General features: G+C 39.9%; 1 protein-coding gene across 1 annotated transcript in view; it reads left to right on the top strand.

The window, feature by feature from the left end:
• The first annotated feature begins 6,866 nt into the window (after positions 1 to 6,866).
• Positions 6,867 to 27,733, top strand: part of LOC100352031 (cytochrome P450 2C3) — a 28,727-nt gene continuing 7,860 nt past the window's right edge. Inside the window, 8 exon segments of the mRNA XM_089314706.1 lie at positions 6,867 to 7,100; positions 7,215 to 7,220; positions 15,281 to 15,433; positions 16,188 to 16,355; positions 19,667 to 19,827; positions 22,052 to 22,225; positions 23,122 to 23,263; positions 26,367 to 26,554. Of these exon segments, the coding sequence (XP_089170832.1) occupies positions 6,872 to 7,100; positions 7,215 to 7,220; positions 15,281 to 15,433; positions 16,188 to 16,355; positions 19,667 to 19,827; positions 22,052 to 22,225; positions 23,122 to 23,263; positions 26,367 to 26,554 (1,221 nt within the window). The 5' untranslated portion in view covers positions 6,867 to 6,871.

Genomic DNA, 27,733 nt, shown 5'->3' with positions numbered 1-27,733 from the left:
TTATGTTTCTGTGTGGGAACAAACTGTTGAAATCCTTACTTAAGGTATACTAAGCTGATCTTCTGTATACTAAGATAATCGAAAATGAATCTTGATGTGAATGGAAGGGGAGAGGGAGTGGGAAAGGGGAGGGTGGTGGGTGGGAGGGACGGTATGGGGGGGGAAAGCCATTGTAACCCATGAGACGTACTTTGGAAATTTATATTCATTAAATAAAAGATAAAAAAAAAAAGAAAGAGATGATCAAGTTTCCAAATATGGACCCCACCTGCACAGCCACTTCCAGCTCAGCCCCGTCTCGTCACAGGCCCACGCTGCTGGCCGTGGGTGCAGGCTGCCAGCCTGGGGGAGAGGAGGCAGCGCCCTGCAGGAGGCTGGCTGAGTGCAGGTGAGCGCTGGCTTCGCCCGGGGCCTCCCGGCTGCCCAGGGAACCTGGTTCAGATACAGCGCCTGGCGCCTCCTAGCACAAGTTCCTCAGGACAGCGCACGCCGTGTGTTGGGCCTTTAACCAGCAGAGGCAACCGCAGGCCACTTGTGCATCCCTGGCTGACACAGCTGCAGCGCGGGCTGCCCGGCCCTGGGCACTGGAGGTCCCCTCGTCGCTGCCCAGGTGAGGAGAGCGCCGGGGCTGAGGGGCAGCCCCAGACACAAGGCTGGCCTTGGGGGTCCCAGCAGGCCCCCCTCTCTGGCGCCCACTGCACAGCTTCCTCCAGGCCAGGCCTGGCTTCCCTGCACTGGCCCAGCCCCACCTAACCGACGACAAAGCGAGGGCTGCACTGCCAGCCCTTGGGACCTGCCCATCACACTGGCCCGGAGGCCCAGGCACTCATCGTCGGACTTCTTCCCAGGGTTCTGCTCCGGCCAGCGCAGCTCTGGCCCTTTCACCCCCGCCTGGAGGCCCGTGCCTGTGCACCAGCGAGGTCTGCGGTCACGGACGTTTGTAGAAGACTCTGCGCTGTTTCCCTACAGCCCATGTTATACCGTGCTGTCTACACCATGCTGTCTACACTGGCTTCTGTGCTCATTTTGCACAGGTAGTATGCCATGTGTTGCATCTGAAGTCTCTGTGCCAAGACATTCCCTTCCATGTTTCGGTCACACCCAAACTTGGTAATGTTTCTCCAAGAAAACCCGAGCTGCTGGATCACCAGGGCCGGGCTCAGCACCGGGGTCTCGGAGCCTTGGGCAGGCCACGGGCCACTGGAATGCAGCTGACCCGTTCATCTCACACTCCTTGTTTTAGCTGTGAGCCATCGCCGTGTCCTGGGCCTGGTCTAGGTAGCGAGCACGCTGTCACAGGTCCCCTCTCCCCCCTGAATCCTAACGAGCGGGTAGGAAGGGCTCCCTTCCATCCGAGTTTTCGGAGACGGCAAACCACAGATCTGTTCACTAAAAGGTAGCCCTGCTGCTGAGGGCCACGCCCGGCTCCCACTGGTGCATCAACGTCTTCCGCTGCAGCTGTGCCTCTGTGAAGTGCCGGGGGGAGGCTTCCCCTCACCAGTACAGGCGCTCTGGCTATCAGAGTGGGACCGCCAGGGGCGCCCTTGTATGGCCTGGGATGGAGGACACAGGAGGGCAGACGGCACACCTGCAGCGTAGGCTTGGGGATAGTGACAGTCTGTCGTGGGCACAGTGGGGGAGCTGAGAATTCAAGCAGCCTCTGAACTCCCAGCCCTGCCCTGCCACACTCCGTGCCCGTGGGCGTCATCACCCCGCCAGTCCCCAGCTGTGCCCTCCTACACTCACTGCCCGTGGGCATCGTCATCACCCCGCCAGTCCCTGGCACCCCCAGGGAGGGCAGACAAGCAGATGGCAGTGGGCACTGTAGGATTATCCTAACCACCCTTTTGCGTTAAGGTTTACAGGACAGAATTTTTAAACAAATGTGTTTAATTTTCTAAAACCTCTTGTATTAAAATTTTCTTTTGGAATAAAAAAAAAAAAAAAAAGAAATAGACAGATCAACCAGACAGAAGATCAACAAGGAAACAGCAGATTTAATCGACACTATTGCCCAAATGGATCTAACAGATATCTACAGAACTTTCAATCCTACAGCTAAAGACTTCACATTCTTCTCAGCAGTACATGGAACCTTCTCTAGGATTGATGACATACTAGGCCATAAAGCAAGTCTCAGCAAATTTAAAAGAATTAGAATCATACCATGCAGCTTCTCAGACCACAGCAGAATGAAGTTGGAAATTAGCAACTCAGAAAACCCTAGAGAGTATGAAAACACATGGAGACTGAACAACATGCTCCTGAATGAACACTGGGCCATACAAGAAATCAAAAGAGAAATCAAAAACTTTCTGGAAGCAAATGAGGATAACAACACAACATATCAAAACTTATGGGATACGGCAAAAGCAGTATTGAGAAGCAAGTTTATAGCAATAAGTGCCTATATCAAGAAATCGGGAAGGCACCAAATAAATGAGCTTTCAGCACATGTCAAGGACCTAGAAAAACTGCAGCAAACCAAACACAAATCTAGTAGGAGAAGAGAAATAATTAAAATAAGAGAAGAAATCAATAGGATTGAATCAAAAACAATTACAAAAAATCAGCCAGCAAAGAGCTGGTTTTTTGAAAAAATAAACAAAATTGACACCCCATTGACCCAACTAACTAAAAAAAGAAGAGAAAAGACCCAAATCAATAAAATCAGAGATGAAAAAGGAAACATAACAACAGACAACACAGAAATAAAAGAATCATCAGAAACTACTACAAAGAGTTGTGTGCCAGCAAACAGGGAAATCTATCAGAAACGGATAGATTCCTGGACACATGCAACCTACCTAAATTGAATCATAAAGACATAGAAAACCTATATAGACCCATAACTGAGATAGAAATTGAAACAGTAATAAAGGCACTACAACAAAGAAAAGACCAGGACCAGATGGATTCACTGCTGAATTCTACCAGACGTTTAAAGAAATAATTCCATTTCTTCTCAAACTATTCAGAAGAATTGAAAAAGATGGAAACCACCCAAATTCTTTCTATAAAGCCAGCATTACCTTAATCCCTAAGCCAGAGAAAGATGCAACACTGAAAAAAATTACAGACCAATATCCCTGATGAACATAGATGCAAAAATCCTCAATAAAATTCTGGCTAATAGAATACAACAACACATCGGAAAAATCATCCATCCAGAACAAGTGGGATTTATCCCGAGTATGCAGGGATGGTTCAACATTCGCAAATCAATCAATGTGATACACATTAAAAGACTGCAGAAGAAAAACCATATTATTATCTCAATAGATACAGAGAAAGCATTCGATAAAATTCAACACACTTTCATGATGAAAACTCTGCAAACTGGGTTTGGAAGGAACATTCCTCAATACAATCAAAGCAATTTATGATAAACCCACGGCCAGCATCCTATTGAATGGGGAAAAGTTGGAAGCATTTCCACTGAGATCTGGTACCAGACAGGGATGCCCACTCTCACCACTGCTATTTAACAAGTTCTGGAAGTTTTAGCCAGAGCCATCAGGCAAGAAAAAGAAATTAAAGGAATACAAATTGAGAAGGAAGAAATCAAACTATCCCTCTTTGCAGACGATATGATTATTTATTTAGGGGATCCAAAGAACTCTACTAAGAGACTATTGGAACTCATAGAGGAGTTTGGCAAAGTGGCAGGATATAAAATCAATGCACATAATTCAACAGCCTTTGTATACACAAGCAATGTCATGGCTGAGAAAGAACTGCTAAGATCAATCCCATTCACAATAGCTACAAAAACAATCAAATACCTTGGAATAAACTTAACCAAGGACGTTAAAGATCTCTACGATGAAAATTACAAAACCTTAAAGAAAGAAATAAAAGAGGATACCAAGAAATGGAAAAATCTTCCATGCTCATGGATTGGAAGAATCAACATCATCAAAATGTCCATTCTCCCAATAGCAATTTATAGATTCAATGCAATACCAATCAAGATACCAAAGACATTCCTCTCAGATCTGGAAAAATGATGCTGAAATTCATATGGAGACAGAGGAGACCTCAAATAACTAAAGCAATCTTGTACAACAAAAACAGCTGGAGATATCACAATACCAGATTTCAGGACATACTACAGGGCAGTTGCTATCAAAACTGCATGGTACTGGTACAGAAACAGATGGATAGACCAATGGAACAGACTAGAAACACCAGAAATCAATCCACACATCTACAGCCAATCTACATTTGTTTAAGGCTCTAAAACCAATTCCTGGAGCAAGGACAGTCTATTCAATAAATGGTGCTGGGAAAACTGGATTTCCACGTGCAGAAGCATGAAGCAAGACCCCTACCTTACACCTTACACAAAAATCCACTCAACATGGATTAAAGACCTAAATCTACGACCTGACACCATCAAGTTATTAGAGAACATTGGAGAAACCCTTCAAGATATTGGCACAGGCAAAGAGTTTCTGGAAAAGACCCGGGAGGCACAGGCAGTCAAAGCCAAAATCAACTATTGGGATTGCATCAAATTGAGAAGTTTCTGTACTGCAAAAGAAACAGGAGAGTGAAGAGACAACCGACAGAATGGGAAAAAATATTTGCAAACTATGCAACAGGTAAAGGGTTAATAACCAGAATCTACAAAGAGATCAAGAAACTCCTCAAAAACAAAACAAACATACCACTTAAGAGATGGGCCAAGGACCTCAATAGACATTTTTCAAAAGAGGAAATCCAAATGGCCAACAGGCACATGAAAAAATGTTCAAGGTCACTAGCAATCAGGGAAATGCAAATCAAAACCACAATGAGGTTTCACCTCACCCCGGTTAGATTGGCTCACATACAGAAATCTACCAACAACAGATGCTGGCGAGGATGTGGGGGAAAAGGGACACTAACCCACTGTTGGTTGGAATGCAAACTGGTCAAGCCACTATGGAAGTCAGTCTGAAGATTCCTCAGAAACCTAAATATAACCCTACCGTTCGACCCAGCCATCCCACTCCTTGGAATTTACCCAAAGGAATTTAAATTGGCAAACAAAAAAGCAGTCTGCACCCTAATGTTTATTGCAGCACAATTCACAATAGCCAAGACCTGGAACCAACCTAAATGCCCATCAACAGTAGACTGGATAAAGAATTTATGGGATATGTACTCTTTAGAATACTATACCGCAGTAAGAAACAATGAAATCCAGTCATTTGCAACAAAATGGAGGAATCTGGAACACATCATGCTGAGTGAAATAAGCCAGTCCCAAAGGGACAAATACCATATGTTCGCCCTGATCGGTGACAACTGACTGAACACCAAAAAGGAAACCTTTTGAAGTGAAATCGACACTATGAGAAACAGTGACTTGATCAGCCATAGCCCGGACTGCTATGAACAACTTAATACTTTATCCCTCTTAATATTTTTTCTTTGTCTGTTCTACTTAATTCTATTGGTTTAATTCTGTAATTAATACACAGTTATTCTTAAGTGTTGAAATTTCACTGAAAAATAATCCCTGTTAAATATAACAGTGGGAATAAGAGAGGGAAGAGATGTACAATTTGGGACATGCTCAAGCTGACTTCCCCCAAATGGTAGAGTTAGAAACATACCAGGGGACTCCAATTTAATCCCATCAAGGTGGCATGTACCAATGCCATCTCACTAGTCCAAGTGATCAATTTCTGTTCACAATTGATCATAATGAAAGGACTAAGAGTCAAAGGGATCACATAAACAAGACTAGTGTCTGCTAATACTAACCAATAGAATAAAAAAAGGGAGAGAACAATCCAACATGGGAAGCAAGATACACAGCAGACTCATAGAATGGCAGATGTCCTAAACAGCACTCTGGCCTCAGAATCAGCCCTAAAGGCATTCCTATCTGGCTGAAAATCCCATGAGAGTATTTCAGGCATGGAAAGCCAAGACACTCTGGCAAAAAAAATGACCTAAATGAAAGATCTCTGTGAGTGAGATCTCAGTGGAAAGAACAGGTCTTCAAAGAAGGAGGTACCTTTCTCTGAAGGGAGGAGAGAACTTCCACTTTGACTATGACCTTGTCTAAATAAGAGTCAGTGAACTCAAAAGGCTTCCATAGCCTTGGAAACTCATGACTGGAGCATAGGGAGATTACTTATGCCATAAACAGGAGTGTCAGTTTGTAAAGTCAACAACAAGAGTCGCTGTGCACTTACTCCTCATGTAAGATCTCTGTCCTTAATGTGCTGTACATTGTGATTTAATGCTATAACGAGTACTCAAACAGTATTTTTCACTTTGTGTTTCTATGTGGGTGCAAACTGTTGAAATCTTTACTTAATATATACTAAACTGATCTTCTGTATATAGAGAATTGAAAATGAATCTTGATGTGAATGGAAGGGGAGAGAGAGTGGGAAAGGGGAGGGTTGCAGATGGGAGGGAAGTCATTGTGGGGGGAAAGCCATTGTAATCCATAAGCTGTACTTAGGAAATTTATATTCATTAAATAAAAGTTTAAAAAATTATATATGTGAAAGTTTTCCATTTATATAAATAAAAAGATTGAGAAGAAAAAGAAATTGGTGTCTCTGTGGGGAGGTTGTTGCTGAAGCATTTCATTCAACTGGTATCTCCGTTACCAGCCAGCTTGATCTTTGAAAATCTGATAGTTTTCAATTGCATAATTAAAATATGGTCAAAAATGTCACTGTCCCTGGAGAAGTAAAAGTTATTTCTGGTAGAAATGTCCAGTGAAAACTTATTAATTTATCAACGCTTAATTGACTCATTTTGTTTTCATTGCAACCACCAGGCCAAAGGACACTCAAGATAATATTTAACTGAAGTTCAAGATTAGCACATGTTTAGTGATAAGCATGCAGCATGCACTATGTTTATAACGTCTGCAGATCCTAAACTTATGATTGCATTTGGACAAATCACATCCATGGATTTCTTCATTGTCCTGGTGATTTGTCTTTCTTGTTTGGTTTTTATTTCTCTGTGGAAGCGAAGCTATGACAAAGAGAAGCTCCCACCTGGCCCCACTCCTCTTCCAATTGTAGGAAATATCCTACAGTTAAATACCAAGAACATCAGTAAATCCATGAGCATTGTAAGTATGATCAGTTTTCTCTGAATTGCTTCAATGAGTTAAGAAGGTGGTCCTACAACTATACAAAACATAGTCTTAAACAATGTTTGGTTTTCAAGGGAAAGTTTTTTTAAACAAGAAAAGTGTCCATTGGACACCTAACTGTGATTTTAGGATGTAAACAGTTAAAAGGGAAAGAGAACAATGAGATAATTATTAAAATTTCCAAAAGTAGGAATTCTTTGTTCATATTGTGATCCAGATCACCTCTATTGAAATCATTCTTTGATGAAATCTAATGGATATGAAACTACCTTAAGTTATTACAAATTTGCTTTAGCCAGCACTGTGGTGTAGCAGGTTAAGCCACTGCCTGGGCTGCCAGCATCTCACATGAGCACAGATTACAGGAAAGTTCTGGGCTCATGGCTTTTGCCTGCCCTGCCCCAGCCTAGACAGTTACAGCCATTTAGGGAGTCTACCAGTGCACTGAAGATTTCAATTTCTCTCTGTCTTTTTCTCTCTGTTTGTAACTCTGCCTTTCAAATAAATAAATAAATAAATAATAAATAAATCTTAAAAACAAACAACTGATGATTTATAGTCACAGCAGTAAATTTTCCTAAAGCACACATATTAATTTGAGATAAAGGAAATAAGTAATAATTCAGGAATTTTCACTGTCTGACTATATTTTCTCAGTAAATGAGTCAATCATGTCTGTAGTCCAAGTTATTCACAAAAGAGCATCTCTCTGAACTGTGAATGAAATATCTGAAATTTGTCTTTTCTGCAAGATAACGGCGTGATCAGAGCTCTATCCCTGGAAGCCCCTTCTTCCTATACATTGTACTCTGGATTTGAAGAGAATGTGTCAGCACTGCAACTCATTCACTTGTTAATTCATGATCTTGGGCAAGTTTCTCAATTTCTCTGAATTTAAGTTATCATTTTTAAGCATGTATAGTAACTTCTTTGCAAAAGTTGCTTGAATATATTGTATAATCAATAAGTAATTAAATTCTACCTTGCATTACATAGGATGTTAGGTGTATACAAACCATTTTCTTTTTTTTTACTTTTATTTAATGAATATAAATTTCCAAAGTACAGCTTATGGATTACAATCGCTTCCCCCCCATAACGTCCCTCCCACCTGCAACCCTCTCCTTTCCCACTCCCTCTCCCCTTCCATTCACATCATGATACATTTTCGATTCTCTTTATATACAGAAGATCAGTTTAGCATACATTAAGTAAAGATTTCAACAGTTTGCTCCCACACAGAAACATAAAGTGAAAAATACTGTTTGAGTACTAGTTATAGCATTAAATCACACTGTACAGCACACTAAGGCCAAAGATCCTACATGAGGAGTAAGTGCACAGTGACTCCTGTTGTTGACTTAACAAATTGACACTCTTGTTTATGGCCTCAGTAATCACCCTAGGCTCTTGTCATGAGCTGCCAAGGCTATGGAAGCCCCTTGAGTTCACTGACAATAGGTAAAGATAATTAAGACCTAAGAGTCATGGAAAATTTTGTCTTGAAAGTAAGCTGATATTTATTAAAAATGCAGAAAAGTTTATGGCTGTAATTCACATAACAGGGAGGAGATATAAAGAGGCCATGTAGTGTTGAGGATCAGGTGTGTAAAGAGTCATCAATGGGTTCTCTGAGAAACTGAAGTTGGAAATGAGCTCTAAGGTATGAATAAGCTTTAATGTGATGAAATAGAGATAACAGCCAGTTGTACATGTTTACAGTCTGAGGGAGAATAGTTTGTTGGAGACCTTGACTGTGAACCAATGCAGTTGTAGCCCAGAGAACAAATTAAAAACATGTTCATAGGGCAAGGTAACAATGGAGGAAAGCAGAGGTTAGAGCACGCAGGTGTTGCTAGGATTTTAATAATATTGGTATTTGTCATAAAACACAATTATTCGTAGGTGTTTAAATTTAAGTGAAAAGTGATCTCTGTTAAATATAAGAGTGGGAATAAGAGAGGGAGAAGATGTATAATTTGGGACAAGCTCAAGCTGACTTGCCCCAAATGGTAGTTAGAAACGTGCCAGGGGATTCCAATTCAATCCCATCAAGGTGGCATGTACCAATGCCATCTCACTAGTCCAAGTGATCAATTTCTGTTCACAATTGATCATAATGAAAGGACTAAGAGTCAAAGGGATCACATAAACAAGACTAGTGTCTGCTAATACTAACCAATAGAATAAAAAAAGGGAGAGAACAATCCAACATGGGAAGCAAGATACACAGCAGACTCATAGAATGGCAGATGTCCTAAACAGCACTCTGGCCTCAGAATCAGCCCTAAAGGCATTTGGATCTGGCTGAAGAGCCCATGAGAGTATTTCAGGCATAGAAAGCCAAGACACTCTGGGAAAAAAAGACCTAAATGAAAGATCTCTGTGAGTGAGATCCCAGTGGAAAGAACGGGCCATCAAAGAAGGAGGTACCTTTCTCTGAAGGGAGGAGAGACTTCTACTTTGACCTTGTCTAACTAAGATTGGAGTTGGCGAACTCAAAAGGCTTCCATAGCCTTGGCCACTCAATAAGAGCCTAGGGAGATTACTGACACCATAAACAAAAGTGTCAATTTGTTAAGTCAACAACAGGAGTCACTGTGTACTTACTCTTCATGTAGGATCTCTGTCCTTAATGTGTTGTTCAATGTGAATTGATGCTATAACTAGTACTCAAACAGTATTTTACACTTTATGGTTCTGTGTGGGTTCGAACTGTTGAAATTTTTACTTAATATATGCTAAATTGATCTTCTGTATATAAAGAGAATTGAAAATGAATCTTCATGTGAATGGAATGGGAGAGGGAGCAGGTGATGGGAGGGTTGCAGGTGAGAGGGAATTTATGGGGGGAAAAATCCATTGTAATCCATAAGCTGTACTTTGGAAATTTATATTTATTAAATAAAAGTTAGAAAAAGAAGAAAAAGTAAATGAAGCCATTGACATGGAGTTTCATATTAACATTCACCTTGTTAAAATCAACCAAATGTTTGCTTTATGCAGAATATATTATTGGGCACCAAAAGGAGTTCATCATGAGACAAGTTGAAAGAGGGTAATCTTACTTCCTTCTTCCTACCTCCCTCCCAAAGTGTCATTATATTCTTAAAATTGTATCTAGGAACTACAATGAATGTGCTCTCTTTGTATTAATATCACATTAATAGGGGAATTGATAAAAAATTATGTAATGGTATTTATCATGCATTTTCTGTGACCCTAAGAATTTAATGTATTAATAATTCCTCAAAAATAAAAAAGAAAAATTTGGCCCTATAGCATTTAGGATACCACATAAGCTGACATGACAAGACCCCAATAACACAAAGATTACAAGAACATAGAAATGTATATCTTGGCAGAGCTCCAAGATGGCAGAATAGGGAGGGCGCTCACTGATAGTCCAAGAAAAGATATTTTAATGAAAGTGCAGATACTGCAGTCTCAGGGAAGAGTTAGGGAAAAAAACTGCAAAGGAAACTCTCAGAAACTAGTGCAAAATGGGGGACCTACGTGGAGGGCATGGGTGCCCATGGCTCGGGACCCCAGCTGCCGAGTCTATGCACCAGCACTGGAAAGGGAGATGAGGCAAAACAGCAGTATCCTGAGACACTGGTGGAAAAGCAACACGAAGAGCCTAGAGGGAACGAAGCTTGAAGCCCCGTGGGGGAAAATTCACCAGCCTAACTAGAGGAGAGAAAATAAATAAAAGGGACCAGTACAAACACGATTCTCTCTCTCCACTCACCTTACAAAGGCGGGGAAAACAATACAGCAGGCACCATTTTGGACAAACGTAACAGCAGGGCCAGCTCAGGGCTGTGCACACCCTCAGCCAAGCAGAAAAACCTGACTCTGGTGGGGAGAAATAACAGGAGGTCAAGACCTAGTGAGTGTGTGGAGCTTATAAACTGGGACTGTGAAAAAAAAAAAACTGAGGGTGTGTGGGAAAACTCATGGTGTGGCTGAGACATGAGTAGTCGAGGTGGGGGATACCACAAACTCGGTAACCTTGGCAACTCGGCGGGAGATTGCAGGGGAATCTGAGCTTACACTGAGGATTGCACAGATCCTTTGTGTGGTCCTTGGGACAGAGCAGATGAATATTATACCCACTGGGGCTAGCACTCAGGCACTGATTGCCATCAAGGAGAAGAGCTCAGCTAAGCAGAATTACTTCCCTTCTAAATAAAGAGAGAGAGAGAGAGAGAGAGAGAGAGAGAGAGAGAAGATTTACCATTCCAAGCCTGGGTGTGTCACCTATGGCACAGACTTAACCGTGAAAAACTGAACAGAGTTCTCTGGCAACACCCACCACAAACCTCTAGGGATTCACCAAAACCAGACAGTCCACTTAATCTACAGACATAGTATAATGAGAAAAGCCGCCACAATGGGAAAAAAAAAGAAGAAATCAAATATCTCCACAATTCCAACCAACAAACACATAAACTGAGGAAACAACAACAAGGAAGACATTATGATGCTCACAAATGAACATAACACTCCAATACAAGATCATGAAGATGATGAGATAGAAGAAATGCAAGTTATGCATTTCAAAAATTTATGATAAGAACATTTAGAAGTTATGAAAAACAAATTCATGATCTATAGAAATCCATATGGGACAGGACAGAAAATCTCTGTCATGAAAATGAACTCTTAAGGAGGAATCAAAATGAAATGAGTAATTTTATAAAACATGAAATTGTGATATGGAAGAGAAATCAAAATGAAATGAAGAATTCAATAGAACAAATGACAAACGCATTAGAGAGCCTTAAAAACAGAATGGGTGAAGCAGAAGAGAGAATATCAGACTTAGAAGACAGAGCACAGGAAAGTATACAGTCAATCCAAAGGAAAAAAGAGGAAATTAGAATCTAAAAATATTATGGGGAATCTACAGGATACTTTTAAAAAAACCAACATTCGGGGTATAGGAGGTCCTGAAGGCATGAAGAGAGAGAAAGGATTAGAAGGCCTTTTTAGTAAGATACTAGCAGAGAACTTCCGGGTTTGGAGAAGGACAGAGACATCCAAGTACAGGAAGCACATAGAACCCCCAATAAACATGACCAAAAGAAATCCTCACCACGACACGTTGTAATCAAACTCACCACAGTGAAACATAAAGATCTAAAATGTGAAAGAGAGAAACGTCAGATTACTCTCAGAGGATCTCCAACTAGACTCACAGCAGACTTCTCATCAGAAACCCTACAGGCTAGGAGGGAGTGGTGAGATATAGCCCAAGTACTAAGAGAAAAAAACTGCCAGCCCAGAATCTTATATCCTGCAAAGCTCTCATTTGTGAATGAAGGTGAAATAAAGATCTTTTATAGCAAAGAGAAATTAAAAAAATTTGTCACCACTCATCCAGCCCAGCAAAAGATGCTTAAAGATGTGTTATACACAGAAACACAGAAATATGGCCATCAATATGAAAGAAGGTAAAGGAAGAAAACCTCCCAGTAAAAGATCACAGAAAGTTCAAAGCATATATTAGAAATATCTTTTGGAAAATTGCAGGGCAAAGTCACTACTTATCACATTGAATGTTAATGGCCTCAACTCTCCAATTAAAAGACACAGATGGGCCGAATGGATTAAGGAACAAAACCCATCTATTTGCTGCTTATAAAAAACACATCTTTCCAACAAAGATGCATGCCGACTGAAAGTGAAAGGTTGGAAAAAAATAACCATGCCAACAGAAACAAAAAAAGACCTGGTGTAGTCATATTAATATCAGATAAAATAAGCTTTAACACAAAAACTGTTAAGAGAGACAAAGAGGGGAACTATATAATGATTAAGGGTTCAATTCAACAGGAAGATGTAATGATTATACATGTATATGCACCTAATTACAGGGCACCAGGTTATTTAAAAGATATGTTAAGGAACATAAAAGGAGACGTAGACTCCAATACAGTAGTACTGGGGGACTTCAATACTCCACTTTCAGAAATAGATCAACTAGACAGAAGTTCAATAAGGAAACAGCAGATTTAATCGACACCATAGCCCAAATGGATCTAACAGATATCTACAGAACTTTTCATCCTACAATTAAAGAATACACATTCTTCTCAGCAGTACATGGAACCTACACTAGGATTGACCACATACTAGGCCATCAAGCAAGTCTCAGAAAATTCAAAAGAATCAAAATCATACCATGCACCTTCACAGACCAACAAGGAATGAAGCTGCAAATTAGCAACTCAGGAATCCCTAGAGCATATGCAAACACATGGAGACTGAACAACATGCTCCTGAATGAACAGTTTTTCATAGAAGAAATGAAAAGAGAAATCAAAAACTTTCTGGAAGTAAATGAGGATAACAACACAACATATCAGAATTTATGTGATACAGCAAAAGCAGTGTTAAGAGGAAAGTTTAAAGAAATAGGTGCCTACATCAAGAAATTGGAAAGGCAGCCGATGCTGTGGCTCACTAGGCTAACCCTCCACCTGCAGCACCGGGATAAAACTTCCACTTTGACTATGAACTTGTCTAAATTTGATCGGAGTTGGCGAACTCTAAAGGCTTCCATAGCCTTGGCAATTCATGACAAGAGCCTAGGGTGATTATTGACATCATAAACAAGAGTGTCAATTGTTAAATCAACAACAGGAGTCACTGTGCACTTACTCCCCATGTAGGATCTCTGTCCTTAATGTGGTATACTTTGTGAATTAACGGTATAGCTAGTACTCAAACAATACTTTATACTTTGTGTGTCTGTGTGGGTGCAAACTGTTGAAATCTTTGCTTAATATATACTAAATTGATCTTCTGTATATAAAGATAATTGGAAATGAATCTTGATGTGAATGGGATGGGAGAGGGATAGGGAGATATGATGGTTGCAGGTGGAACGGAGGTTATGGGCAGAAAAAGCCACTGTAACCCAAAAGCTGTACTTTGGAAATTTATATTTATCAAATAAATATTACAAAAAAGAAATGTATATCTCCTCTAATGATCTATGGGTGAGTGTTGGTGGGCTGTCTCTCCTCCATAGGGTCATTTTGAGAACCAGTTTTCTTTATTCTGTTAATGCTACTAACCCATGTTCCTAGAATGCTGTTCACATTTCATTGTTATAGATAAAAATCTCCATGTTATCATTTTAACCACTAGTAATGGAAGAAATAGCTCTTCATGCAACACCACAGAATTTGCACATATCACTTCTGCTAATGTCAGTTAAGGAAATAGCCAAAGGATCACATCAAATTTCAAGTAAACCTGGACAATGAAACTGACCAGCATGCCATATTCTCCATCGTTAATTAAATTAGGGGTTTCTGGCATTAGAAAGAATATGTGGAGAATGGAAAATGTAGGACAATTATAGTCAATATATCAGGTATTTTGGAGGGATTTCTCTTAAACAGGAAGAGACAAAGAGATAACAAGTAATTTATTATATTTATCACAATCAAGGAGAAATTTGGAGCAAAACAGATTTGACAGAAAAAATGTTTTAAAAAAATGAAAAAAATACATAATATTGCCCCTGTCGCACATTAAGAGTTTCACAAAGAATAATTATTTATGGTGATACCACAATGCTAAAGTTATTAGTAATATAATAGTTGTTGCCATTTAAATAATGTTTTTTCCTCTTAGCTTCTAATTTTGAAGATGAAATATTTTATAATGCTGAATGAACATTAAAATGTGTGTCTTATAGATTTAAATATTTCCCTCACTTATCTACATTTTATTTTTAACATTTTAACTTTTCCTGTATATTCTGTTCCTGTTTCAGCTAGCAAAAGTCTATGGCTCCTTGGATGCCAGCACTGCGGCTCACTAGGCTAATCCTCCACCTTGCGACACCAGCACACCGGGTTCTAGTCCCGGTCAGGGTGCCAGATTCTGTCCCGGGTGCCCCTCTTCCAGGCCAGCTCTCTGCTGTGGCCAGGGAGTGCAGTGGAGGATGGCCCAGGTGCTTGGGCCCTGCACCCCATGGGAGACCAGGAGAAGCACCTGGCTCCTGCCATCGGATCAGCATGGTGCGCCGGCCACAGCGCGCTGGCCACGGTGGCCATTGGAGGGTGAACCAATGGCAAAGGAAGACCTTTCTCTCTGTCTCGCTCTCTCACTGTCCACTCTGCCTGTCAAAAAAAAAAGTCTATGGCCCTGTGTTCACTGTGTATCTAGGCATGAAGCCCACTGTGGTGCTGCATGGATATGAAGCAGTGAAGGAGGCCCTGGTTGATAAGGGAGAAGAGTTTTCTGACAGAGGAAGTCTTTCATTGATTGACAAAATCACACAAGGATCAGGTATGCTTCTTTCTGTGGAATGCAAAGGTTTGTGAGTTGCAAAGATTCCAAATAGGCTAAAGTTTTGACTAATTGTAAGGCTTTCAGGAAATTTACGAATATACTTTTCATTTAAAAAAAACTGTGAATAATTTTTCTTTAAATCATTATTAATGCATTTTTTAATCTATGGATGCAACAGTGCCCCCAGCAAACATTAAATTTGCCACCTATGTCTAATGAATTTGTGCTAAAAACTATGAAACTCTTTTTAAAAGATTTATTTATTTGAAAGTCAAGAGTTATAGAGAAACAGGGAGACAGAGACAGAGATCTTCCATCTGCTATTTCACTCCTCAAATGGCAGCAACAGCTAAGGCTCGGCCAGGATAAAGCCATGAGCCTGGAACTCCATCTATGTATCCCAGGTGGGTACAGAGGCCCAACAAGCACTTGGGCCACCTTCCAATGTTTTCCCACACACATTAGCAGTAGCTGAATTGGAAGTGGACAGCTGGGACTCAAATAGGCACCCATACAGGATGTCAGCATTGCAGGCAGTGTTTTAATGCATTATGTCACAATACTGATCACTAGATCAACTTATTTTAGAAGGGAAAGGATTTTTAGGGCTCAATGGGAATTCCTGAAGCTTACTAAATTGGCTGTATTTCCATCCTTCTTAAGTATATAGATGATTTCCAGAAATGAGTACTCTCACCTAGAATTCATGAAAATGAATTAAATTCTACTTTTTTTTTCTTTCGCTTGATAGGACTTGCTTTCAGCAATGGAGAAATATGGAAGCAAACCCGGCGTTTCTCACTCACAGTTTTGTGGAACGTGGGGATGGGAAAGAAAACTATTGAAGATCGAATTCAGGAAGAAGCTTTGTGTCTGGTAGAAGAGTTAAAAAAAAAAAAACAATGGTATATATTTCTTTGTATAATTAAGAGCAGTAATTGGATAGACTAAATACTATTATAAATAGTGTAAATAATAATGATGTCTCAAGTACAAGATAAAAATATTTCTTCTCATGTAAGAGCGGTAAGCATTGAAACTGTTGGCATAAAAGCTCTTTCAGGCACCCAGATGATGGGGATTTTGTATCTTCATCCTTTAGCTTCTAACATCATGCAGGGCATGTGTCTTTGTGTGGTTGTAGAAGGGAAGGAATACCAAAACAAGGAAAAGAGAAAATGGTGTTTCAGTCATGTATGGAAGTGGCACACAAAATTTCTCTCACATCCATGAGCTATAACTTTGTAACAGGGTCACCCCTGCAAGAGGGGTTGGACAATATGGTCAGCTGTGTGCACAAGAAGGTGAAAAGAACATGGGGTTTGTAATGAGCTAGAAGATGTGGCCATATTAGCATGAAAAACTGAGTAAGCTCTCTAGTAGTGTCTTGAGTAACATTGCAAGGATGAAAATTTTTCCAAATGTGAAAGCTAAATTTTGGCTCATATGGAGGAGTGTGGGTGTGAAGTGGGGGCTGCTATGTCACAGTTCTCTATGGGGCATAGATGTGTATATGCACACACCAGCCTAGGAAGGAGGTGGAAGAAGAAAGAAGTGGACAGTAGACTAAGCAGAGAAGGGGGAAGACCAGAACCATAAGATAAGTATGGTTTTGGAGTATCAGTATTCCAATATTTTTAAGATGATTGGTAATTCTATAAAGAAAATACTGAATTCCCACTGTATTTTTAACCATATTTATACTATTGTCTCTATAGTTTTGTTTCTCTTTTATTTTGCTATTAATGTAAAAATAATAGAATTCTTAGAAATCTTTGCATGATCTAATTTCTACCATTGCATAAGTTTCTTGAGATTGAGTGTCACTGAACATTTGGGGAAGGAGGGTTTTTGAAACATATTACCTAGGAGTGGATGGGTGATATTTCTGAAAAGGGATAAAAATATGAGGCATATACTACCTCTATTGATCTATAAGCTTACTTTAAGTACTTATGCATTAATGTAATTTATTATTTTAAAAGATGGTTTTTTGATATAAAATTCACAAATCATATAGTTCACTTTTTTTCAAGTGGACAATACAGCAGTATGTTCTCAAGAGTTGTGCAATCTTCATGAAAGTGAATCTTAAAACATTTTCATGGCTCAAGAAAGAAACTCTTTTAACCATTAGTGCCAATCCAATTTATCTTACCCATACAATTCACCTCTTTTTCCCTCATCCTTAATCTCAGGCAATTACTTATCTACATTCTTTCTCTATACATGTGCTTATACTAGACTTCCCCCATCCTTCCATCTAAATGTGATTATGTGTTGTTTGATCCACATATCCCCTTCTACCTTTCTTCCTGACTACTCAAGTTTCTGATAAGTACCACACTACCCTATCCTGTGAGATATGAGACAAATAATGGAGTTTTTTTGTTTCCCTACCTCGTCTGCTTTACTTAACGTAACATTTTCCAGGTTTATTTCTGCTGCCAATGATGGGATTTCATTCTTTTTAATATCTGAATGCTATTGCATAGTGCATATATATCACATTTATTTCTTCCATTTATCCATTGATAGACACCTAAGTTGATTCCTTTCTTGGTATTGTGATTAATGCTTCAAAAAACATGAGAATGTGGGCATAGCTTCAATATATTGATTTCCCCTTGTTTAAATTTATACCAAAGAAAGGATCACTGGATCATATGGTAGTTATAGTTTCAATTTTTTTCTGTGTCCTACCAGGTTCTCATTATCCCTTACTGGGTTTTGCAACTTGTCCTTAGACAATTAACTAACACAGCTATCTATTTAATGTTTGCCTCTTCTGGGAAGGAGGAAGCAAACTCTGGGTACTTCTATACAACCCTCTTGAGAAAAATTGTCTTTGTAAAATATTTAACTTAAAGATTCTGTTGTCTGATAAAAGAACAGGAAAACCTCTTCTCTTCTGATTTTCATTGCATGAAATGCCATTTTCATCCCTTTGTTTTCAGTCTGTGTGTGTTTTTTTAGGTCAAGAAAGTTCTTGTAGGCAGTATGCAGTGGGACTTGTTGTTTATACATTCAGCTACTCTGTTATTTTTTCCATTTGGAAATTTAATTAAGTGATTATCAATAAGTAAAGAATTCTTCATACAATTTTAAAAAATTGTTGTTTTCTAGATTTGCTCACATATTCCTCTCTTATTTAACTTTGGGGTTTGGTGGTGTACTTTGATTCCTTTCTCTTTCTCATATGCAAATGTGCTGTAATTTTTTATTTATGTCCATCGTGGGGCTTAAATAAAATATATTTTGCTACAATAGACTGTCTTTTTATTTAAGGTACACAAATTACATGTATGTAATTTAGGAACATAGTGGTACTTCCCATCCTACCTTCCCTCCCACCCATGCTCTCACCCTTCCTCCTCCTTCCTCTCCTAATCCCTCTCTTAATTTTTACAATGAACTTCTTATATTCACATATTCTTATATTCATAACTTCTTATATTCACAAGATTAACCCTACACTAAGAGTTCAACAAATACTAAGAAGAAAAACAAAACACTGTTCATAAACAATCATGAAAGCTCAAAATGTCAATTTCACTCCTATACATTACATTTTTAGTGCTCTTAATTACCACAAATCAGGGGAAATACATAGTTCTGTTTGTTCCAAAGAAGAGAGCACTTGAGCTTTCTTCATTTTTCCAGGTCATCCATACATAGGTTATGGGTAAGATAAAGGTGAAGATTAAAAGCTGCTAGCAGCCAAACCTTATAATATGGATTTGTACTGTTTATTACACATAGAAATCTGCTTAAAACTACAATCGATTTTTTAACATATCAATATAACTTCAAGCACTTTCATTATTTTTCTCTTCTGTAAGAAAAGCACCCTATGTTTTGTGAAATGAAATTTAACTTGCCTTGTAGATTTACTTGTTAGGTTACTCAGCTCTCTGTGTATATGATGAAAGAATATCCACATTAAGATCTAAATTCCACACATGAAAAGATATTTTTGAATTATTTCTTTTGAATTATTTTTCATCCTGCTCATTAGAAAAGTTTGGTTTATGATATGAGTAGTAGAATACTTGTGAGGACAGTAGCAAATAAACTGGAGTGAAGGAGACAGCTTTGTTTGAGTAACTGTAATTTCATTTTAGCAAGTAAGGCTTATAATGATGATGACATGTGCAAGTATTCAATCCTTCCCAATTATTTTAAACTCAATGTAAGATCTGATGTACTTACTTCTGCTTCTTTTCTTAGCACCTCCCTGCGATCCTTCTCCACTTCTGTTCTGTGTTCCCTGCAATGTGATCTGCTCCATCATCTTCCAGAATCGTTTTGACTACAGTGATCAGACATTTCAAACCTTGAATAAGTATTTTCATGAAAACACTAGACTTTTGAGTACTCCCTGGGTACAAGTAAGGTCAGAGTTCCCTTTAAATGTGAAATATTTTTATAAGATATCTTTTGCTCATTCCTCTGAACCATTTAAAAGCATCCAAAGTAATGTTTTTCAAGTTACTACTTGTAACTGAAGCCAGCAGCCTGGGAGTCAATAGGAGTATCCCATGTGGGCAGCACTCACCTAAGTAATTTATACATCCTGTACTGCCTCCCTGGATGTGATTTAGCAGGAAGTTGGAATGAGACCTCAGCAGGCTCTCAAATCTAGGCACACTGGTATGGGATGCAAGCAAGACAAGCAAGCAATATCCAAGTACTACATAGAATACCTGCCCCAAGTAAGGTAATTTGGGGGAAATTTTTTTCCTCAATTTTTATGTAGAGTGTGGTAATGGGAAATGTATTCCTTATCATGGTTCATTTTTAGAAAAAGCAAAGAAGTTGTGTTTTATAATCATTAGCAATTAAAATTCTACGTAAATCATACATCAGGATGTGTTCACTCTGGCAAGGACACTAGAATAAAATCTACTCTCTCTAAATTAGGAACAGCAAATTTGAACTCAGAACTATTCTTTATATTTTCCAAAGTTATTTAGCAAGACAACCTGAGAACTAGATCTAGAGTCTAGATTTCCTTTTCCTTTAAAAAAGATTTTATTTATTTGATAGGCAGAGTTACAGACAGAATGGAGAGACAGAGAAAGGTCTTTCATCCACTGGTTCACTCCCAAAATAGCTACAATGGCCAGAGTTGGGCCGATCTGAAGCCAGGAGCCAAGAGCTTCTGCCAGGTATCATCCCATGTGGATTACTTGAGCCATCTTCCACTGCTTTCCCAGGCAATAAGAAGAAAGCTGGATTATAACTGGAGCACTGGGACACGAACCATTGCCCATGTGGAACACAGGTGCCACCGGCAGAGACTTAGCCTACTATGCCAGAGCATTGGCACCCAGATCTAGATTTTCTAAGTCTCTATTTATTGTTTTATTCAAGCTACAATTCTGAGTAAGTTGTTTAAAAGTTTAATTCATCACTAAGGTATTGTCTGAAGCAGAGGCTGTGAGTTCTAGGACCAAGAAGGAACTTTGAGTCAGGTAAATGTGCATATTCCTGAGTGTGGAAAATGCCCAAATACAATAAGCTAAGTGATCTGGGTACCTTCTTAATCTTCCTGTTGTACTGTTTCTTCATTATAATAAAAGAGTATGAGTCCTAACTTTTTTGGTGACTCCCTGGAGAAATACGTGTAGTGTAAGTTGGAACGAACACTGAGTTCAAACTCTGATCTCACTAAGTTGTTGCCTTTGAGTTGTTATCTGACCTTTCAACTTCAATATTCTTATGTGGAAAGAGTTGACAAGAAGGATATGTGAATAACCCAGAATGGGTTCCAAGATGGTGGTATAGCAACAGGATGATCCGAGTCACACGAGGAAAATTAAATAGTTAAAAAGGAGAGAGGATACATGCTGGAGATAGAGCCGCAGGAAATTCACAGCAGGAATTCTAGGAGATCAACAGAGACTGGGCAAGTAAATGCTGACGGAACAAATAAGAATGGAAGTTGTGGAGGTGCAGCCAAGATGCGGAATAGGGAGGCTGGTGCCAGCCCCCAGTGGACCAGGTTAGATGGGAAATCGTAGATCCATGGAGCTGCAGACAGCAGCAGTAGGGGGAGCATGGTGAACTGCATTTGAAGTTCCATGCAGGAAAAAAGAGAAAGTATAGAGGAACAAAAAGAGAGGTCGGGCACCCCTCTGCCCATCTACGTACCCTCCCCCAACCAGACCTGCAGCTTTCTTTTTTTTTAGAAACCTTTTATTTAATGAGTATAAAGTCCATAAGTACAACCTTAGGAATATAGAGACGCTTCCCACCATACTCACCTTCCCGTCACCACTCCCAGCCCACCTCCTCCTCCCTCTCCCATTCTTTATTACTGATTGAATTTCCATCTTGGTAATGGGTCTGTTTAGGTTTTCTATGTCTTTTTGGCTCAATTTAGGTAGGTTGCAGGAATCTATACATTTCTTCTAAGTTTCCCAGTTTGTCGGCATATAGATCTTTGTAGTAGTTTCTGATGATTCATTTTTATTTCTGTGGTGTCTGTTGTAGTATAGGAAGCAAGTCCTAGTCATCTTTACCTGCTCAGCACATAGCAGAGTCTCACAAGTTATAAGGACTTTCGAATGTTTGTGGAGTGAACTAACAATGAATTTCTTCCTCTTTCAGCTCTACAATATTTTCCCTATTTTACATTATCTCCCAGGAATTCATCATCAGTTATTTAAAAATATTGCTTTTCAAAAGAAGTTTGTTTTAGAGAAAGTACAAGAACATCAGGAATCTCTGGATGTGAATAACCCTCACGACTTTATTGACTATTTCCTGATTAAAATGAAAAAGGTATAATGTGACTCCAATATGCTACTTCACATTTGTGGGTGACATGACTCATAGAATAGCTTTATTTTTCCTGGTGAAACTGGGATATTAACAAATGCTCCTTAATGAAGGTATATTCAATGCATAAGCCAGCCATGTCAGGTGTCTCATTCAAAAAAAAGACTTTGAAGATATTGTATCAACCATGTTAAAGCTGGCTGTTTATTTGGGGACAAATTATAACACATATATACACACTTACATACTTTGTAGAATGATGATAGCATATCATTACATAAAAATACTTCCCAATATTGAACATGTAACAAATGAGTGAACATAGGCATGAATAGGGATCCAGGAAGGCTTACTTTAAAAAAATTATAGGAAACCTCCACAGAGAGGTAAGTGTTGAGGAATTTCTGGATGAAGTCATCAAGGACAATAAAATGAGTCCAGGGGATAATAAGCACCATGGTGAAGTGCATAGAATTTTCAGAGGTTATCTGGATTTAGCTGAAGATCAGTGGTGGGTGTAATGATGTGTGAAGTTGGGAACAGTGATGTAGTTGGAGGTGAGAGGGTCTGGAGGCCAGGAAGAGAAATGTGCACAGGATAGAATAGCAAAGAGCAGGCCACATAGACGGTGAGTAACAGTGAGCGACATCATAGAAATACATGTTTGGAAGATACTAAGGGGAATTGATTGACTCTGAATCAAACAATGAATAGTCAGAAGGATTTTTGAACTTTGTAAATCTAATTATATTTTAGCATTTTGAATCAGTCCTAGTGATTCAGCTATAGCAGTCTCTACTCCCTGGGTTAATTTGCTAAATTCTTCTGTTATAGCGAGTTATTTTGTATTATTTCTAATGATTTTGTCTTATCATGTAATTCTAACGCATCTTTGCTAGGGAACTCTCGAAAAAGAGTCTGAATTTACCATGGACCACTTGATCATTACCATATTGGATGTGTTCAGTGCGGGGACAGAAACAACGAGCACCACACTGACATTTGGACTCCTGCTCCTGCTCAAGCATCCTGAGATTGCAGGTATCACCACAACAATGGGCAGGAAAAACAACTGGAAGAGTTAGAATCGTGCCAGGGGATTCCAATTCAATCCCATCAAGGTGGCATGTACCAATGCCATCTCACTAGTCCAAGTGATCAATTTCAGTTCACAATTTATCACACTGATAGGTCTAAGAGTCAAAGGGATCACACAAACAAGACTAGTGTCTGCTAATACTAACTGATAGAATCAAAAAGGGAGAGAACGGTCCAACATGGGAAGTGGGATACACAGCAGACTCATAGAATGGCAGATGTCCTAAACAGCACTCTGGCCTCAGAATCAGCCCTTAAGGCATTCCTATCTGGCTGAAAATCCCATGAGAGTAATTTAGGCATGGAAAACCAAGACACTCTGGGGAAAAAAAAAAAGAGGACCTAAATGAAAGATCTCTGCGAGTGAGATCCCAGTGGAAAGAACGGGGCCATCAAAGAAGGAGGTACCTTTCTCTGAGGGGAGGATAGAACTTCCACTTTGACTATGACCCTGTCTGAATAAGATCGAAGTCGGCGAACTCAAAAGGCTTCCATAGCCTTGGCAACTCATGACTAGAGCCTAGGGAGATTTCTAACGCCATAAACAAGAGTGTCAAATTGTTAAGTCAACAACAGGAGTCACTGTGTACTTACTTCTCATGTGGGATCTCTGTCCTTAATGTGTTGTCCAATGTGAAGTAATGCTATAACTAGTACTGAAACAGTATTCTACACTTTGTGTTTCTGTGTGGGTGCAAACTGATGAAATCTTTACTTAATATATACTAAATCGATCTTCTGTATATAAAGATAATTGAAAATGAATCTTGATGTGAATGGAATGGGAGAGGGAGTGGGAGATGGGAGGGGTGTGGGTGGGGGGGAAATTATGGGTGGGGGGCCATTGTAATCCATACTGTACCAGAGAGCTGGACTGGAAGAAGAGCAACTGAACAGAACCGGTGCCCCAACCGGGACAAGAACCCGGGGCACTGGCGCCGTAGGTGGAGGATTAGCCTAGTGAGCCACAGCGCCAGCCTGATTACAGTAATTTAGAAACACAATCATAAAATTACTTTGTTAGGACATAGTGTAAGATATAGTAGCCCTTTTTTCCTTCACATGACAGACTCTGTAAAATAATTTCACTAAATCCTATAAGACCTATGTTTATTGAAGTTAAAAATAGGTTATGACATTTTCTCCAAAACAGTAAATATTTTGGCCATTTCAAAATCATTTCTTTTGTCATATTTCCCCATCATTTCCATTTTTATTTTCTATTTTCATTTTTCTTAGCCATGCTCTTATATATTCTCTCTTCCTATCTTCTTCCCTTATGGTGTCAATCTAGTGAACATTCTACCTTTACCAGTGGTGGGTTTTTGGTTTTGGTTTTTTGGTGTTTTGTTTTGTTTTGTTTTGTTTTGTTTTGTTTTGTTTTGTTTTTTGACAGCCAGAGTTAGACAGTGAGAGAGAGAGAGACAGAAAGAAAGGTCTTCCTTCCGTTGGTTCACTCCCCAAATGTCCGCTACGGTGCTGGCAACACAGATGGAGGATTAGCCTAGTGAGCCACAGCTCCAACCCAATGGTGGGTTTTTTAAAGATTTACATTATTTATTTGAAAGACAGAGTTACAGAGAGAGGTAGAAACAGAGAGAGAGGTCTTCCATCCACTGGTTCACATCCAAATGGCCGCAATGGCTGGAGCTGTGCCAATCTGAAGCCAGGAGCTTCTTCTGGGTCTCCCATGTGGGTGCAGGGGCCCAAGGACTTGGGCCATCTGCTATTGCTATCCCAGGCCATAAAGGAGAGCTGGATCAGAAGAGGAGCAGCCGGACTAGAACCAGTGCCCATATGGGATGCCAGCACTTCAGGCCAGGGCATTAACCCACTGCGCCGGCACCTATCAGTGTTGTTTTTTTCAAGGTTTATTTATTTATTTATTTGAAAGGGAGAGTTACAGACAGAGAGAAGGAGAGACAAAGAGAGGTCTTCCATCCACTGGTTCACTCCCTAATAACTGCAACTGCTGGAGCTGGGCCAATCAGAGGCTAGGAGCCAGGAGCTTCTTCCAGGTCTCCCACATGGGTGCAGGGGCCCAAGTGTTTGGCCATCTTCTACTGCTTTGCCAGGCCATAAGTAGAGAGCTGTATTGGAAGAGGAGCAGGCATGACACTAATTGGCACCACAGTATGAACCCTTATCAGTAGTCCTTGACCACTTTGTTTCACCATGCTATACTAGACAAAACTCCAACCTCTCAAACTGAAAAGAGGAAATTCATTTTTTGTCTGAAATTCCTTTTTTTTCTTCTTATACTTATAAATCACAGATTTTCAAATACTCCATTACAAAGATATACTTCTCAGTAGCAGATAAATGCTATCTGACCAAAGCAGCAACATGGTGTTACTACTTTGGAACACAGATTGTAGAATCCAATAGCAAGGCCTTCACGTGACCTGAGATTCATGGCTTTTCCTCATGTCTCCAATCCCTTCTCTGTATAAGGGAAACTATATGGCAAATACTACATATTACCTGAGTGTTATTAGGAAACACAATAAAATACCTAACTCATAAAACTGCTTTGATGAATTATAAAGTAACATAATAAATGATGTGGCATATGCATTATACATTATATTCTGAATGAATGTTAACTTTCTTCTTGTTCCTGAGTCAACTAAGCATCTTATTCTAGTCTATAGAGGGTAGTTCTCATCCTTTTGGAAATTATAAATCTAAAATACTACACTTGATTTTAGCCAAAAGGCCTAGAAGCGATCATACATCTAAAATAAAAGCAGGAATACATGGTCTGTAGTGTGCCTTCAAGATCCCAGAAACCTATGTCTCTCAAGTAAAAGCCAGAGAATTTGAGTTGAGGAATAAATTTCACCTTTTAGTTGTGTTTTATATGTGCGTGTATTTATATCTCCCATGAACATTCAGTCTTCCCAGATAGCTGAAATTGTTTTTGTGTTTCCCTTTACTGAGGTAATGGCACATTATTTCCCCATCTACCCATCTCCTACCACTATGTGACAATGATTAAAGTATTAAAAGAAACTGACTGTACATATGATTCTGTCCATGACAGCTAAAGTCCGGGAAGAGATCGAGCATGTGATTGGCAGACACCAGAGCCCCTGCATGCAGGACAGGAGCCGCATGCCCTACACGGATGCTGTGATGCATGAGATCCAGAGATACGTTGACCTGGTCCCCAATAACGTGCCCCGTGCAGTGACTTGAGACATCCAGTTCCGAGGATACCTCATTCCAAAGGTGAGACACATGTCATCTACTCTCCACCCCAGGAATCTTAGGCCATCAGTTATCACCATAGAATAATTGTAGATTACTGAGCCTTCTACAAGTTATGGCACTGTCATAACTCAGGCAGCTCACTCTGTGACCACATCCTCATCTCCCTACTGTTTGTTGACACAATTTTCTAAACATGGCAGTGCTTGGATTCCCAGAGGATTTTCAGTACCTAGATAGCTCCAAACTCTGCTTCTCTGTTAGTCAATCAGTTGTCCTCTTCCCATTTTTCCAGGGTATATTTTATTACTCTTATTAATTGACCAATATCATATATTGATCATTTCCACTGAATTGAAGAATCTCCAGTTCAGTATCCTCTTGCCTCCCAACAAGAATTTTGGCAACTGATCATTGTAGTAAAAAGACCATGTGCCCACCAGGATGATATTATTATTACCAACCCCAAATGTATCCGCAGCTGTACCCAACAATCCTGTTTTACAACCTAGCTCAACTCACTTCACCATGCTCCACAAGGACCCCTTCAACCCTGAACTCTCCTCAAACTTCAATGCTCCATTATCTTCTTTTTCTCGGTATTCTGCCCTTCCACCAAAGACAACTAGAGCCCTTGGAAGGGAGCTCTCTGGATCCTCTTCCCCTAGATTTGCATGCTTAACTACATCCATCTCCTTTGAAATACCTTCATCTTTTTGGTGAAAGAATGACTCTTCTTTGATCTGAAGTGGACTTTTCTCTCTGCAACGTGGATCCCTTTCTTCTCACTTTTACAAGGGCACTACTCAAATATTTCATTTTCTTTTAATCTTCATCATCCCACTCCTCCCTGGCTCCTTTCTCTCAACATTCAACATGCTAAATTCTCTTGTATCTTTTTTTTTTTACAGGCAGAGTGGACAGTGAGAGAGAGAGAGAAAGAGAGAGAGAAAGAAAGGTCTTCCTTTTGCCATTGGTTCACCCTCCAATGGCCGCCGCCGTGGCCGGCGCGCTGCAGCCGGCGCACCGCGTCTATCCGAAGGCAGGAGCCAGGAGCCAGGTGCTTCTCTTGGTCTCCCATGGGGTACAGGGCCCAAGCACTTGGGCCATCCTCCACTGCACTCCCAGGCCGCAGCAGAGAGCTGGCCTGGAAGAGGGGCAACCGGGACAGAATCCAGTGCCCCGACCAGGACTAGAACC

This window comes from Oryctolagus cuniculus, chromosome 15 (assembly GCF_051225735.1).
Source record: "Oryctolagus cuniculus isolate XC-2025 breed Fujian yellow rabbit chromosome 15, ASM5122573v1, whole genome shotgun sequence".
NCBI lineage: Eukaryota > Metazoa > Chordata > Mammalia > Lagomorpha > Leporidae > Oryctolagus > Oryctolagus cuniculus.
The sequence above is the reverse complement of the archived record's forward strand: the minus strand, read 5'-3'. Positions and strand labels throughout refer to the sequence as shown.